This window comes from Scomber japonicus, chromosome 17, assembly GCF_027409825.1.
Source record: "Scomber japonicus isolate fScoJap1 chromosome 17, fScoJap1.pri, whole genome shotgun sequence".
Classification (NCBI taxonomy): Eukaryota; Metazoa; Chordata; class Actinopteri; order Scombriformes; family Scombridae; genus Scomber; species Scomber japonicus.
Window position 1 is genome coordinate 9,324,150 of NC_070594.1, and position 13,814 is coordinate 9,337,963.

At 37.4% G+C, this 13,814-nt stretch overlaps 1 protein-coding gene across 1 annotated transcript in view; it reads right to left on the reverse strand.

The window, feature by feature from the left end:
• Positions 1–3,347: 3,347 nt before the first annotated feature.
• senp6a (SUMO specific peptidase 6a) overlaps positions 3,348–13,814 on the reverse strand; it is a 34,134-nt gene continuing 23,667 nt past the window's right edge. Inside the window, exons 10-23 of the mRNA XM_053337150.1 lie at positions 13,471–13,614; positions 12,730–12,763; positions 12,185–12,373; positions 11,164–11,357; positions 10,687–10,871; positions 9,387–9,503; positions 9,174–9,296; positions 8,450–8,542; positions 7,875–8,215; positions 5,996–6,084; positions 5,752–5,840; positions 5,529–5,597; positions 4,585–4,735; positions 3,348–4,198 (exon numbers count right to left, since the gene is read on the reverse strand). Of these exons, the coding sequence (XP_053193125.1) occupies positions 3,962–4,198; positions 4,585–4,735; positions 5,529–5,597; positions 5,752–5,840; positions 5,996–6,084; positions 7,875–8,215; positions 8,450–8,542; positions 9,174–9,296; positions 9,387–9,503; positions 10,687–10,871; positions 11,164–11,357; positions 12,185–12,373; positions 12,730–12,763; positions 13,471–13,614 (2,055 nt within the window). The 3' untranslated portion in view covers positions 3,348–3,961. The remainder of the gene's footprint in view (positions 4,199–4,584; positions 4,736–5,528; positions 5,598–5,751; positions 5,841–5,995; positions 6,085–7,874; positions 8,216–8,449; positions 8,543–9,173; positions 9,297–9,386; positions 9,504–10,686; positions 10,872–11,163; positions 11,358–12,184; positions 12,374–12,729; positions 12,764–13,470; positions 13,615–13,814) is intronic.

Here is a 13,814-nt window from a genome sequence, read left to right on the forward strand (position 1 = left end):
TGGTTCCCTGTGAGTTGGTAAATCTTTAAAAACACTTATACTAAGTGTTGTTTCATTTAAAGAAGACTTTCTTTCAAACAAACAGTTGGAAATATAATGCATTTATTGGGGACTATTTTCAGCGGCGGATGAATCCACATCCACCACCATCCGCAGAATGGTGTGTGTGTGTGGCATTAAGTAAAATTAAACATTATGTGTGTGTTTCATGATGAAGGAACATGTCACTCAGCGCAGCGGTTTGACTCATTGATGTGCTTTTAATAATCTTGTGTAATGTGGTTACTTCATGATGTCCCAGATACTCACTGCACACTCCCTGCATCTGAGGTGGTTTTTTCCAGCCATGTTTCAGGTGCCAAAGAGATCAGTGGGAGGTGTAATTGTTGTCTTTGCAGGATGCCTCTGGGTATCTTCATGACGAAAGATCTCCATGTGTCTACTGTAGAAGTTACGGCGCCTCTCTTCAGCATGTCTTTGACCCCAGTATGATCGCCAGGTTGCAGGTGTGGCATGTCATGTGCTCAGTGTCTTTGGTTGTAGTTTTGTCTGCTGTTGAGTATCTTCTCCATGTCTGCACGTGCTGGGTTAAACTGGGATGGAATGACAGGAACAGTTGTTCTGATTTTCCTCCACAGGAGTAGCTCAGTGGACTGTGTCAATTTGCTAGAGGAGCATCACAGGAGGATAAGGATCACTGGACTTCTTGAGGAGACTTGATTGATAGTCCTTACAGCCCTCTCCATTTCCCCATTACTCTCTGGGAAATGTGGAGTGGATGTCACATGGCTGAAGTCTTGTGCAAACTTTCAGAAGGACTCTGATACAAATTGCTGTCGTTTGTCTGAGCGTACCACTTCTAGTATCTCATGATGTGCAAATGTAGACTTCAAGCGCTTAATCACTGCTTCTGATGTCATGGATGTTAGTTTGGCTACTTTGAGTGTCTTGAGAAATATTCCACAATGATTAAATAATGTTTGTTTTGGGTCTGAATCAGATCTGCTCCTACAGTAGAGTTCGGCCTTGACGGGAACTCAGCAGCAGGCAGCGTCATTTCTCTGAGGTTTGTTCTCTCACTGGTACATGTGAACTGCTCTCTGCTGTACTACGGCCATCACACTGACTATTTAGCTTTCTCCCTACACTTGATTATCCCGAGATGATGCTTGCACAGCTTGGTTCTGCTATTCTGCTGCCAGTGATGGGTCATTTTGAACTATGAGCTCACCTAAACACGTCAGATACAGCGGAAACACTCTTGTCTGGCCATCCTTCTACACTGTACTTCTTTGCAGTAGGGTCTAATATGTCATCTTCATCTTGGTGTGTCTGGATTTCTCTGACATCTTCTCTGTAGCAGGCAGAGTCAACATATGGATTGATTTCTTCCTCTTGTAACCCCTCTGTTGTGCTGTTAACAGGCACTCTGGACAGCACAACCACAGTCGCAATATCTTTGGCGGCCACATGAGCTACGATGTAGGAGAATCTCATCAGTTGAAGACTCAGTAGGAGTTCGTCTCGGTTCTTTGAGCCCAGCAGAGTTAACAGAAGTTTGTGGGTTTTCTTGATATGGAAATCTTTCCCGATGAGGAACTCCACAAATCTCTCACAGGTCCATGTGGAGGCCAGCTGTAGGCTCTTGAAAAATATGTCACTGGTTTCACTGGACCCATCCCATAACGATGACAAATCAGCAGAGACTAGTTTTTTGGGAGTGTCGCCAGTTCTCTGTTGAAGGGTTGCTGCTGTTGTAACCACCCAGAGTCATTTAACCTTTTAACTTCAAATACCATGTTCTGTTGTTTATGGGCACAAAGAAAACCTTATATGGAGGACGGACATTAAGGACATGATCTCAAGCATCATGGCACTTAATCAACCCTTTATTTGTCCGATATGCAAGACCAATACATAATATGGATGTGACGTACTAGGATCCATCACTACAATCAGTACTGGTTGTAATGGGCAGGCCCCAGTAAACAGTAAACAGGGCTGCTGAACTAAACAAAAATCCCACTCTGAATAAAGTTTTAATAAAATATGAACCTGGCAGTAAACGCAGCAGGCGTCAGATATTTGACCTGATCTTGTCTGGCTCTTGAAAGTACAGAGTATCTTCTTATTCACCTTCTAAAATATTTACACAACACTTAATCCCTGACTGCATGTCCTCAGGTTTCAGATTGTTGTTGTCTTCAAAGATTAGCATCTTGATTCAGTGACTGGAGCATCTGATTGACTTATTTTTATATTAAATACAACATAATGAGCTGATGACATGTCCCCTTTTATCCCAAAGCCATAACTGCACTAAACACAGCAAAAACTTCAACATTTTATAATTACTCACTGTGCAATATCCATATGAATTGTGCAATACCTGCAAAATGTCAATGTTTCGTGTGGTATGTGTTTTTTTTAGAAGCCTGCAATTATTGATTATTAATGTTTTTGGACAGCATTTCAATTTCATTGTACTTGTATAATGACAATAAAGAAATTATTCTTCTATTCTATTATCTATTGCTCATAAAATAGTAGCATAATATAAACCAATTTAAAACCTTGAATTGCAGCTAAGCAAAGCACAGTATACGTTTCCCACATGTTCTTAAATTCAGTACCCCGCACTGATAAATATTAGTAATTAGAAACTCTTTTGATAATCAAATAATCAGTTTAGTCATTTTTAAAGCAAGATGCTCCACCTGGACAACTCTAACTCTGCTGGAACCATCAATGACTCCAAACTTAATGAAAGAGATTTCTGCACAATCAGACCTTGATAAATAAAGTGTAAATACCGCTTATATGTAAGTGTGCAGAAAACTATTTCATTAAGTCCTTCTTAAAGCAAAAAAAGCAAAATATTGAATGGTTCCAGCTTCTCAAATGTGATGATTTGATGCCTCTCTATAATGCACGATAGTAAACTGAATATTCTTGGTTTTGGTCTGTTGGTCAAACAAAACATCATCTAAACTAACTTTTCACTTAAATCTGACATTTTATAGACACGACTAATAGAGAAAACAATCAGATTCATCAATAATTAAAAGGAGTCGTTAGTCACAGCTCTAAAATTAAGTATTCTCTTTCATGTGTAACACTGTCTCTTTATTTTCTTTGACAACCCCTCCCTTTTTTCCCACCTTCTGTCTTTAAAGTGTATGTAAAGCACTGACTTGGAAAAGTACTAAAATGCATTCAAGACTTTTTCAGACCTGTGTAGCAACACAAACACACACACACATACTGCATATAAACAGAAAATAAACAATCTTAGCTCTATTCATAACTTGCAGCACAAATAAAAGGCTAAGGCAAAGGAAGTGCTCTTGCATCAAAAGGTTGCTTTTAATGCTGAGAAATTGATCCACTCCACATCGAAGAGACACAACAAGCACCGAACTACGTATGTGACTCATGAACTGAAACTGTCTGAAAACAAGTTTCTCCAGATTACTTAACAAATAACGGCAACTTTCTCTATGATTTTTTTATTTCATTATTTCTATTATTTTTGTCTTCTTCTACACAACTTCAAAGCTTATTTATTATTATTTTTAATTTCTTTCTTCTTCTACACAACTTCAAAGCATATAAAATAATAATGCAAGAGTGGAAAAAAAGTAACTTCTGCACAGATCCTCCTGGAGAGAAGAAGAACTCTGAAAACATAACTTAAATGGGCCACGTCATAAATGAGCCATAAAAGGGAAAAATTACAAAGACAGCAGAAAAACTCCAGCGTATTTACAGTTTGTGTTTTATTCATTACAAATTTTGTTTTGTTTGTTGTGTGTGGTTAATGAAGAGAGGCGTTAAGGACTGTTGAAGTGAAACCAGCAGCGTACGATCAGGTTCTGCCCCCTTCCACTCCAACCCTTGCTGGGTTTGGGAGTGAAGGGGCGAGGATGAGTAGGAATAAAAGGAGGAGAGTGGGTTTGTTTCAGGGGCTGATGGGAAGGTTTGGCAGCACGCCTGTCGAACCAGAAGTCTCTTCGATCTCGGGCTCTTCAGAGGAGCCTGGCGGAGCCTCGACATGGTCGGGCTCCTTCTTGTCCAGTTCTTGTTGCACTTGGATCTTAAGGATCAGCTCCTTGATTTCCTCGCGCTTCGTCTTCATCCTTTGCTGAGGAAACCACTCCGACAGGTTCACCGGCAGATGAAAACTGGGAATCGGATTCTGAATGGAAAAGCATAAAGGAAATGATTATTTTATGAGCATATTTGCTTTTGTTTAAAAAAAAAAATCAAATATAATGATATGGAAGTCAAACATGGTCAATATTAGAAAGGATAACCTGGAGATATCCCATCTTTTTTTTTTTTTTTTTTTTTTACAAATGAAATTATATAAGAAGAAGCATTACAAGCATTTACACATATATTTTATTTAATTAATTGTTAGTAGTTGCCAATTTTAGTCCATGAAACATCTTCAAATTAGTTTAAAAAAAACTATTATAATGTTATTTATATGGACCTTTATTACTGAAGTTATTTGTTTAGGTAAGTTTTTCTTAACTTCACTGGAATGGCAATATGTTTAATTAATGTTCTTCTTCTCACCTCGAAAAAGCTCTCCACATACTGCAGGATGTAAACTCCACAGTCGCTGAAGTTATCCTGCTGAGGCACACGTGGGCTGGAGCCCTTCATCACGTCCTTCCCGAAACTCCTCTGAGTCCCTTTACGCACCTCCCACTCCACCTCCAGGTACCTAAAACAAACACACACACACACACACACACACACACACACACACACACACACACCCCGACTCAGTCACCGGCCTCTTAAAAAATACTCAGTCACCAACAAGAGTGAAGTCTAAAAACTACATTTAAAAATCACACAGGTACACAAGCACATTAGACGATGATACATTTCCGTCTATGTTGCTCATGGACTCACTGAGGATACCACAAATATTAACCTTAAATAGAAAACCAAACTGCAATATAACAACAAACAGCAACAATTAGTCCCTCATCATCTGAATATGTTATAATTGTTCTTCTAGTGACACAAATTTATGCAATTCTGTATAATCCTCTAAAAATCTGACAAATCACGAAACAGTCTTAAACCCTTTCATACTGTTTATATTCTGACCCATCTTAACTATTCCTTTATAATTAATCCCTATACCAAATTTTGAACCACAAATGTATGTTTTCTTTACAATTTGAAAGTATTATAGTGAAAATACATTCACAATCACACTATACTATGTTATCTAAAATCAGAACATAATAGCCATAATTATTTCTGTTAATTTATTTAAACCTTTAACCCTCTATGAGCAAAAAACAATATTCTAAAAATATTTCCATTTTTGGACATTCTAGGCCTCTATAGGAAAAGTCATAACATATCTGACTTAAAGAAGGTAATTTATGTGGCTTTCAACTGTCAAAATGGGTCAAATTTGACACAAACAGTATGTAAGGGTTAAGATTTAAAATATTTTTTTTTAAAAAGCTTTAATTATGTGTCTGCTCGTCACTCACTCTCTGAGAGTTTTCACCACAGTCGATCTGGCCGGACCACGCAGGGAGTCCATGATGAGAATACAAGGCCTGAGGGAGAAAAAACAACAAGAAGTGGAGCATCAGTTTACCGTCCTATCATCACCTTCACTCACTCTGCTCTGTATATGTGTGTGTGTGTGTTTCAGCAGAGCAGCAGCGCCTCCTGTAGGTAAAAAAGGCAAATGTGCATCCATCCACTCACTGTTTGCAGAGGTTCGATTTAGAGACCAAACCAGAGGCGTCCGAGGTGAGAGTGTCATCAGCCAGAGTCCCGTCCTCACTGCACTCATCCTGGAAACACAGAGACAGAAACACAGAGAGTCACTAAAAGCTCCTTCAATTCACTCTGATTGACTTTGAACTTATTAATGGACAGATGAGAGCAGCAAAAAGGAGAAAGAGTAGAGATTAAAAAGAGAAAGAAAAGAAATAAGTCAGTAGAGTACCTGACAGGAGCTCTGGTCATCAGAGAAGGTGTAGGTGTCGTCTTCTCCGTTTCTTGAACTGTAACAAACACTGATTCGGTGCAACTCGCCTAAAACAAACAAACAAACAAACAAAAGCTTAATTTATTTGTTACATAAAAAAACAACTTTCTTAACTTTAAAAAATTAGTATGATGAAAGAAAATCTAAATTTAAAAATCTCCAATTGTGAGAAACCTGTTTAAGATCCCTGGTTCATTTTTATAAATCTGAAGCAAGCAAGCGTGGATTTCTCAATCTGCTAAAATGGCAAATGAAGTGATTTGTCTGTTCCATTATTTAGAAATAAAGCAGTATTTTAAATTATTTTGACTATCATGATGCAACTTTGACCATTTGGAAGCTCACAGAGAGACTAAAATGATCTAAGACAGTGCAGATTGTGTTTATTTTAAATTTAAAGTTAACATTAGAAGATAAGGCATCTGGGACAGCTTAAAAAGCTCTGATTTGACGTTTGTTTACGCAAACTTGAGATTTATGGAGAGCCAGCTACTAAAAATCTTTTTTCTTTTTTTTTTAAATGCAGGAGGAAAAAAAACACACATCATCCATCTCAATACATCCATGTTTACTAGTGTGTGCCTAAAGCAACAAAAACTTAAAAATAAAAAATAAGTCAGCTTTATAGTTTCCCAGAATAATCATCACTAGTAAATCCAACACGATGAAAACTCAACTTTTAACACAGAATATTAAGTAACCACAATGTGTAATAATTATAGTAGGAATGTTAAATATACTGCATATGATTTAATTACATTGAAACATGTGAAACCAAGTCTGTTACTGCAGCCAAGTGTTTGAGTATCATATCTTATATACAGTTCTGTGCAAAAGCCACCAATAGATTTGTTTTAGCAATACTATAATAACCATATGTCATTATAGTATTTCTCAATCTTTTCTCTGTTAGAATATAACCAGAAAATACAGGAAATATGTATGCAGCATTAAAAAACAGAAGAAAAAAAGTAGAAAAGGAAACAGCTTCTATAGGCTAAGGTGGCCAGTATATAATACCATATATAATCATCTTTCAGTCTATTTATTAGAATACAGTCCAAATACAAAATAAAAGGAAATATGTAGTATTAAAAACTAGAAAACAGCTTCTATTAGCTTAAGTAGCATAAAGTATTTAGTGTGACCTCCCCTTACTCTTGAGCAATAGCAGGAAGCTAGCTCTCTTAAACCTAAAAGGAATGAAACCTTAATAAATAATAATATTTAATAATTCATATTACATTTTGTGTATATATTTCCTGTATTTTCTGTTTTGTATGATGGTGGTGGCCTAAGACTTTTGCACCGTACTGTATATCTCTTACTTTTATAAATACAAACAACTCTCTCTTTTTCTGCTTATTTAAAAAAAAAAGAAGAAATTTGAACAATGGAAGCAAAATCAGCCGTCAGGACGTGTATTGTTTATCATCAGATGAAATAAGTTTTACCACTGAAGATGTCTTGATAAACTTCAGGTGGACAGCTATATTAACTTGCACAAAAAGCACTTTAAAATGACATTTAACAGCTTAGATTTTCATTTCCTGAGCTAACATTTGGAGCAATGGCACTGAAGAAAACTTGGTAAAAAGGATGCTCATGGAATAAAGTGTACGCTGAATCTCTGACAACAGCTCCGGCTTTCTCTGACATATAATAACTTTATAAAACAGTCTAAAAGGAGCAACATTTAGATTTAAAAAACAGGAACTTTCTGATTAAAAGAACAAGTAAACAAGATAATAAATGTCTTCAAACATTAAATATCTGTGTCTGGTGCAGCACTAAACAGCAGCCCTGAATTTAAATCATTAACTATCAGAAGACTCACTTGTATATTGCTGTTCGGGGTCGGCCTGGCCGTTACCCGATGCCACAGGAGTACTGGAGGCCTCGGATCCCCTGTCGGCGACGGCAGAGTTCTCCTTGTGTTCTCCTTCAGTCTGACCCTCTGCTGACCCCTCTGGGACGCTGGGGGACGAGTGCGCCGAGGAGTTCTCCAGCCCGTCTCTTTCTGGGGACAGAGGACGGCAGTGATCCGGGATTTCCTCCTCTGACGGAGGATCGGCAGCCGGGGTCGGGGCGGGAAACGGGCCGTGGTACAGCGGGTTCTGCTCGTACAGCGCGCCCTCGAGGCCCGGGAAGCAGATGACTGCCAAGTACCAGTGAGCTCTGACAACACAAGAGTTTAAAAAAAATAGATCAGGACATAATTCAAGATCAAATTGTATTCAAAATGTACAAAAAAAAAAAAAAAGAATTAAGACATTTCATTTGTTTAAAACTTTATGTAGAATATTTTTATATTATATTGATTGGCTTATTAGTTCTACTTATTAATAAGCCTAATTCAGTGAAACCCTTCCTCTAGAAATCCAGTAAAATTTTGAAGATTTGAAGACTTACGACTCATTGATGGGAACAAAAATGAAGTCCTTCTGAAACAGATCGACGTGCCGAGTCCACGTCTTTACCCTGTTGTGCTTCCTTTTCTGGATTCTGTTAAAAAAAAGAAAGACACATCGTTACAGCTTCATATGTCTTGTAAAAAGGAGGAGAGCTGGGAAGTTCACATGAACTCTATAAATACCTGCTGCAACTAAGGAGATTACTAAAGTTAAGACATAAATGGTGTGATCCAAATGATTATCAGCTCATTTAAAAAGGAAAGTAACATAAGACTCATTTCTATTTATATTAAAGATTAAACATTAATGATAAACAAAATATGTAGAAGAAAATTTGGAAACAGAACTTAATATTAATAGTATTAGTGTTAATGTTTTTACAGGTTGTAATATATATTCTATTTGGACAAATAACAGCCTGTGTGAAAGTAAACATGGTATCATGTTTTAAGGAAAAGTGGAAAAAGCTTTTATTGTGAAGGTCCTGGAAGGGATGTACGATATTGGGCTGTACTGTAGTTGTTGATGTTGCCTAACCACAAATAGTAAATTCTGGAAAAACCTGATTTGCTTCTTTATTACACCGAAAATGCATTGACATAGGAAAAGGTGAAGTGTTACAACAAATCTAAGTATATAAAAGGACCCTATGAGTTTTTAAAATGGTAATATATCCCTCTGAACATAAACATCCTCAGTTTCTGTACTTTTGGGATACTCACGGCAGGTTTGTCGTGTCGGGAACGTTCCTCCGCTCCCTCTGGTTCAGTCTCTTATAGAAGAAGGAGCTGAAGACGTGGATCCTTTGTGCATCTTCTTTTTTCAATTTCTCTAAAACTAAATATCTGACATGGAAAGACAGACAGACAGACAGAAATCAGCCACAGATCACAGCGACAAATATATAAATTATGTTATATGAACCAGAGACTTACTTTAAATAAAAGTCTATGATAACATCATTTAGGAATTCTCCATCATTAAGGCAGTGGAGGTCTTCATTAGTGACTAATATGCCACCTTTGGCTGGAGGAGGGGGATACACCATTAATCTGAAAAAAGAAAAAAAAAAGAACATGACAAAGTGTTACATGGGACTGACGGTAACATCAAACATCAAACATCTCCCGTCAGCAGTTAGCCCAACACAGAAGCTCAGCTCGACAACCACACCACCGGAAACCGCTGAATATTAATGTATATTTCTCGGCTTTTAAATATGATGCATCTCACTGGAAAACATTTTAATTTATTGGTTTAAGAAATCCTGATGAGACCCTCGTCCTGGCAGGGTTTCCTAGCTGTTCTGTAAGGTATTTATACTGACGTTGTTGTAGTCCAGTCAACAGGTGATGGAGTGATGAAAGGATGCTGTATCATGACTGAAATAGAAATAAAAAATGTTTTATAAAAACACTTTTATCTACCCCGCCTACTCTGATGAAACGCTCCAACTCCACTTTAATATGTTTGTTTTAGTTTTTATCATGGCAGCTTGTTAATACAGCAGAAGTAGGTGATGAAGGACTGATGACCTTCTTCATGTATAAAAATTGGAGCTGTCAGTCGATTAAAATATTCAATTGTGATTAATTGAATGACTGTCATGAGTTAACTCGCGATTAATCACTTTTTTTTTTCCTAAATGTATTTTAAAGGGATATTTTTCAAGTTTTTAAAATGCTCATTAACATAGGGAGTGGTTATGCTGGCTTTATGCAAATTAATGTTTATTATTATTGAAACAATCCAGAACAATGAAATACTGCATGCTAAATAATAAGAGCAAAATCTGTCTCTCTCTCTTTCTCCCTCTCTGCTACATCTAGTCTCTCTTTCTCTTCCTCGCTTTAACTTAATTAACTAATTTTTATCCACACATTATGGCTCTTACAATATTCCGTTTTTTTTGGTGAATCCTACTTCTTCCTTGCAGTGGTCACGTATTGGTCCACAGTCCGGTGGTTTGGAACCACTATTTTATGACTCCACATGCTGATAATGAAAAGATGTCGCTACCGTGACGTATTTAAGAGAGAAACGTCTGTTAGTACATTTTTGGAAAGTGAGGAAAATTGTTTTACAGTGAGAACTTTTTTTTTTTTCCATTGAGGATATTTTTTAGAAAGTGAGGACATTTGGAAAGCCGCCACGAACGCTGTGACGTTTCACCTGTGCGACATTTCTTCTTCTTTTTAAAATGATTTTGTGGGCGTTTCATCATCAGTTACTCACTTGACGATTGGTCCAGAGAAGGTGGGCTGGAGGTCCGTCATGTCCTCGTCCTCCTCTTCAAAGTAAGCGCTGGTTTGCTGCCGAGTGGACATTCGTGTGCGTACGGGCATCACCGTGGTAACCTGAGTGACCTTGCCAACTGGGGAACCTTGGGAGATTTTGGGAGGGGTTTGTACTGGCTTCACCTGAGAGAGGAAAAGGTGTTTGTGAGGTCCAAAAAAATGAAAACAATAAATTGTAATATATAAATTCCAGCTTTGAAATTGATTTGCTGTTTGAAATCTATGAGTTTTAGACTTTTGGTCAGATCAAACTACTTGAAGATAAAGGAAATTATGCATATTTTTTACAGGCTTCTGAAATTTTAGGGGAATTTTTATTTTTAATTAACAGATAATGAAAATGTTTTTTATTTGCAGTCCTCTTGATCTGTACCAGTGACTCATGAGCAGTAAGTCTCAGTAGCAGCACACCCACCTTCTCCTCCTTCTGCTTGGACAGCTTGTTATAGTTGACCAGTCGGATGTTGGCCTCTTCGAAGGGCAGTTTGGCGGGAAAGTTGCTGATGTTGTTGGTCCTGCCGATCTCTCGCAGGATGTCCTCCAGGATCATCTGCTCCTTCATCACCAGGCCGTTCTCGAAGATCAGAACAATGTACTTTTCATCCGACTCTGGATAACAGCACAGAGGAGACTTTAATTACTTTTTCTATGTACTTGATACTTTTGGCATTGGTTATTTAAATAATAATGTATTTAAAAATAAACAAAGCAGGTGTTTGTACCTAAAAGTAATTGTCTTTCAATAGTTTGTTTTCAGTGCCACATCATTTAACAAAAGAGGCCATTAACAATCATTAGGACTGATAATGAGTTAACGAATGATGACAATGACACTGAGTTTAATGCATTATTTGAAAAATCCCTACGTCTTAACACAGTCATTCATTTTTGATTATATAAACTGAAAATGTGTATAAAAAGTAAGGACATCTGGGGGTGTGAAATTAGAAAGAAGAGAGGTTAGCAGGCCTCTGTAGCCTAGCAGCTCCAAGCTACATTAGCTACAACTAGCATAACACACTTGAATCATAAACCAAACTATTAGTGGTTGAGTTGCATTGTGGGTAATGTAGGTGCCATGTTTTGATGAATGAAAAATAATGATATCACTGGTCCTGCTGCATCGATTCTGATCCTTTTTTTGTGTGTTAACTCTCCATCATGAGTTCATTAATGTTAAAGGAGCACAATGATACATCTGTGGCATATCCTTGTAGTCATAAAGTAAGAAAAAGTATTAAAATCAAAAACGTGGATGCATCAGTCACTTCTAATCGAATTGTGGTACCTTGACTCTAAAGTTAATCAAACTGTGATCATGTCTAATCGTCACACTGACTGATCTTTTCATTCCTATATTATTATATTGTACTTTAGTTATAAGGAACACATTATATTTTCAGGTTGGATGTGAATTAGTGTATCTTTGTACTCACGTTCTCCGGAGCAGTTGTACCACTGTCCTCCCTTCTCGTTGGACATGTTGAGCTGTGTGCGCAGGCGGGCACACTCCTCTGGAGCCGTCTGGAAGAACAACACCGGCAGTTTCCGGACGCTGCACCACTCACAGCTGATTAGCTCCGACGCCTGGAGGCAAACCTTCTCCGAAATGCCGCGTACCGAGTCTGACGATTAACACACGTTTGATTCACTTCAGTCACTTTTGCAAAAAGTATGAAAAGAAACTATGCTTGTCAGACGAATGCAGAAGTTTTCCTGCTTACTGACGTCTGAAACATATTTGTGAATAATACATAAAGCCAGATTTATGACTTTATTTTCCAGTAACGGCCAACGAGTGACCAAAAGACCTAAAAATGTCATATTTACTGTAATTTCTATGTATCCATATTAATAAATTATGATTAAAATGAGATTGAATGAATGCATGGATATAAAATTGCACTGGAAAAACCGTCATTCATAATACACTAATGTTTGATCCAACAGCTCTGCACAGTGTTTTACTGCTGCTTCATACCTTCAGTCTCAAGCTGGATTTGGTCGATGGAAAACTGAAAAGCACAAAAACAGAAGAGTGAAATTAATCATTAATTTATGTTTTTAAAGTTTAAGTTTTTCTAGCTTCAAATCTGGACTCTGAACTGGATTTTCTGTCTCATATTTTCTTAGCTACCTGTGCAACAAATAAACTTTTAACTGTATTGTGAGGCAGATTATCAGTAGAGTCTGACCTGTACTTTCACTTTTACATTTGATCATATTTTCTTAAGAAGCCTCCCTGCTTACGATGCAAAGTTTGTGTTAATTTGCTGTTAATTAAAATCCCTTCACTTTCCTCCAAAGCTTTGATTATGAAACAACTGAAGGAAGTGCTGAGTAAACGTCTAAACAGCAGCTTCACATTTCAATATTTTTAGCCTCAAAATGTAACTATTCTGATCTAAAGAAAGAATAACACCTTGAAAGAACATTTAGTGACCAGTTAAATTGCTATAAGTATGAATAGTGAAAAAAAGTTCCTCTCTTTGGCATCTAATTCAAAGTTTCTTGGGGTTTCAGATTGGTGTTAAAGGGAATTTGGACTCGTGACCTCATTTCTAAAATCCTGGCTTTAGCCCTGAACTGTGCCCTGAGCACTACACATTAAACTCATTCAGCATTTTAGAATGGGGTCATAGGTGTCATATGTTGTTCATTATTGATATATGAAGCTTAAAGTGATAACACAGTCTGGCAGAAAGGTGCCAAGATTACTTACAACAACGGGCTTGGTCACCATCCTACGTAGAGTTCCTACTCTCACGCTCCGACACTCCAGTATGATACTGTCACACTTATCGGACGAGATTTTGGGCTTCTTTGTTCTGGGGGAAAACTGCTCGACTGGGGGTTGATTTCCAAACTGCCAGAAAAGGAAAAAGCAAACATGTGACTTCAAGGGAAAGAAGACAGGTGTGATCTTTAAGAGTGCATTAAAATACAGTCCTGGCATTAAGGTTTTAGACTTCAGCACATTCAATCTGAGTAAAGTAATGGATATGAATAAAAGTGCCAAGTCTTAACTTTAATTTGAGTAGGTGAACATCAATATAGGAAGAACTG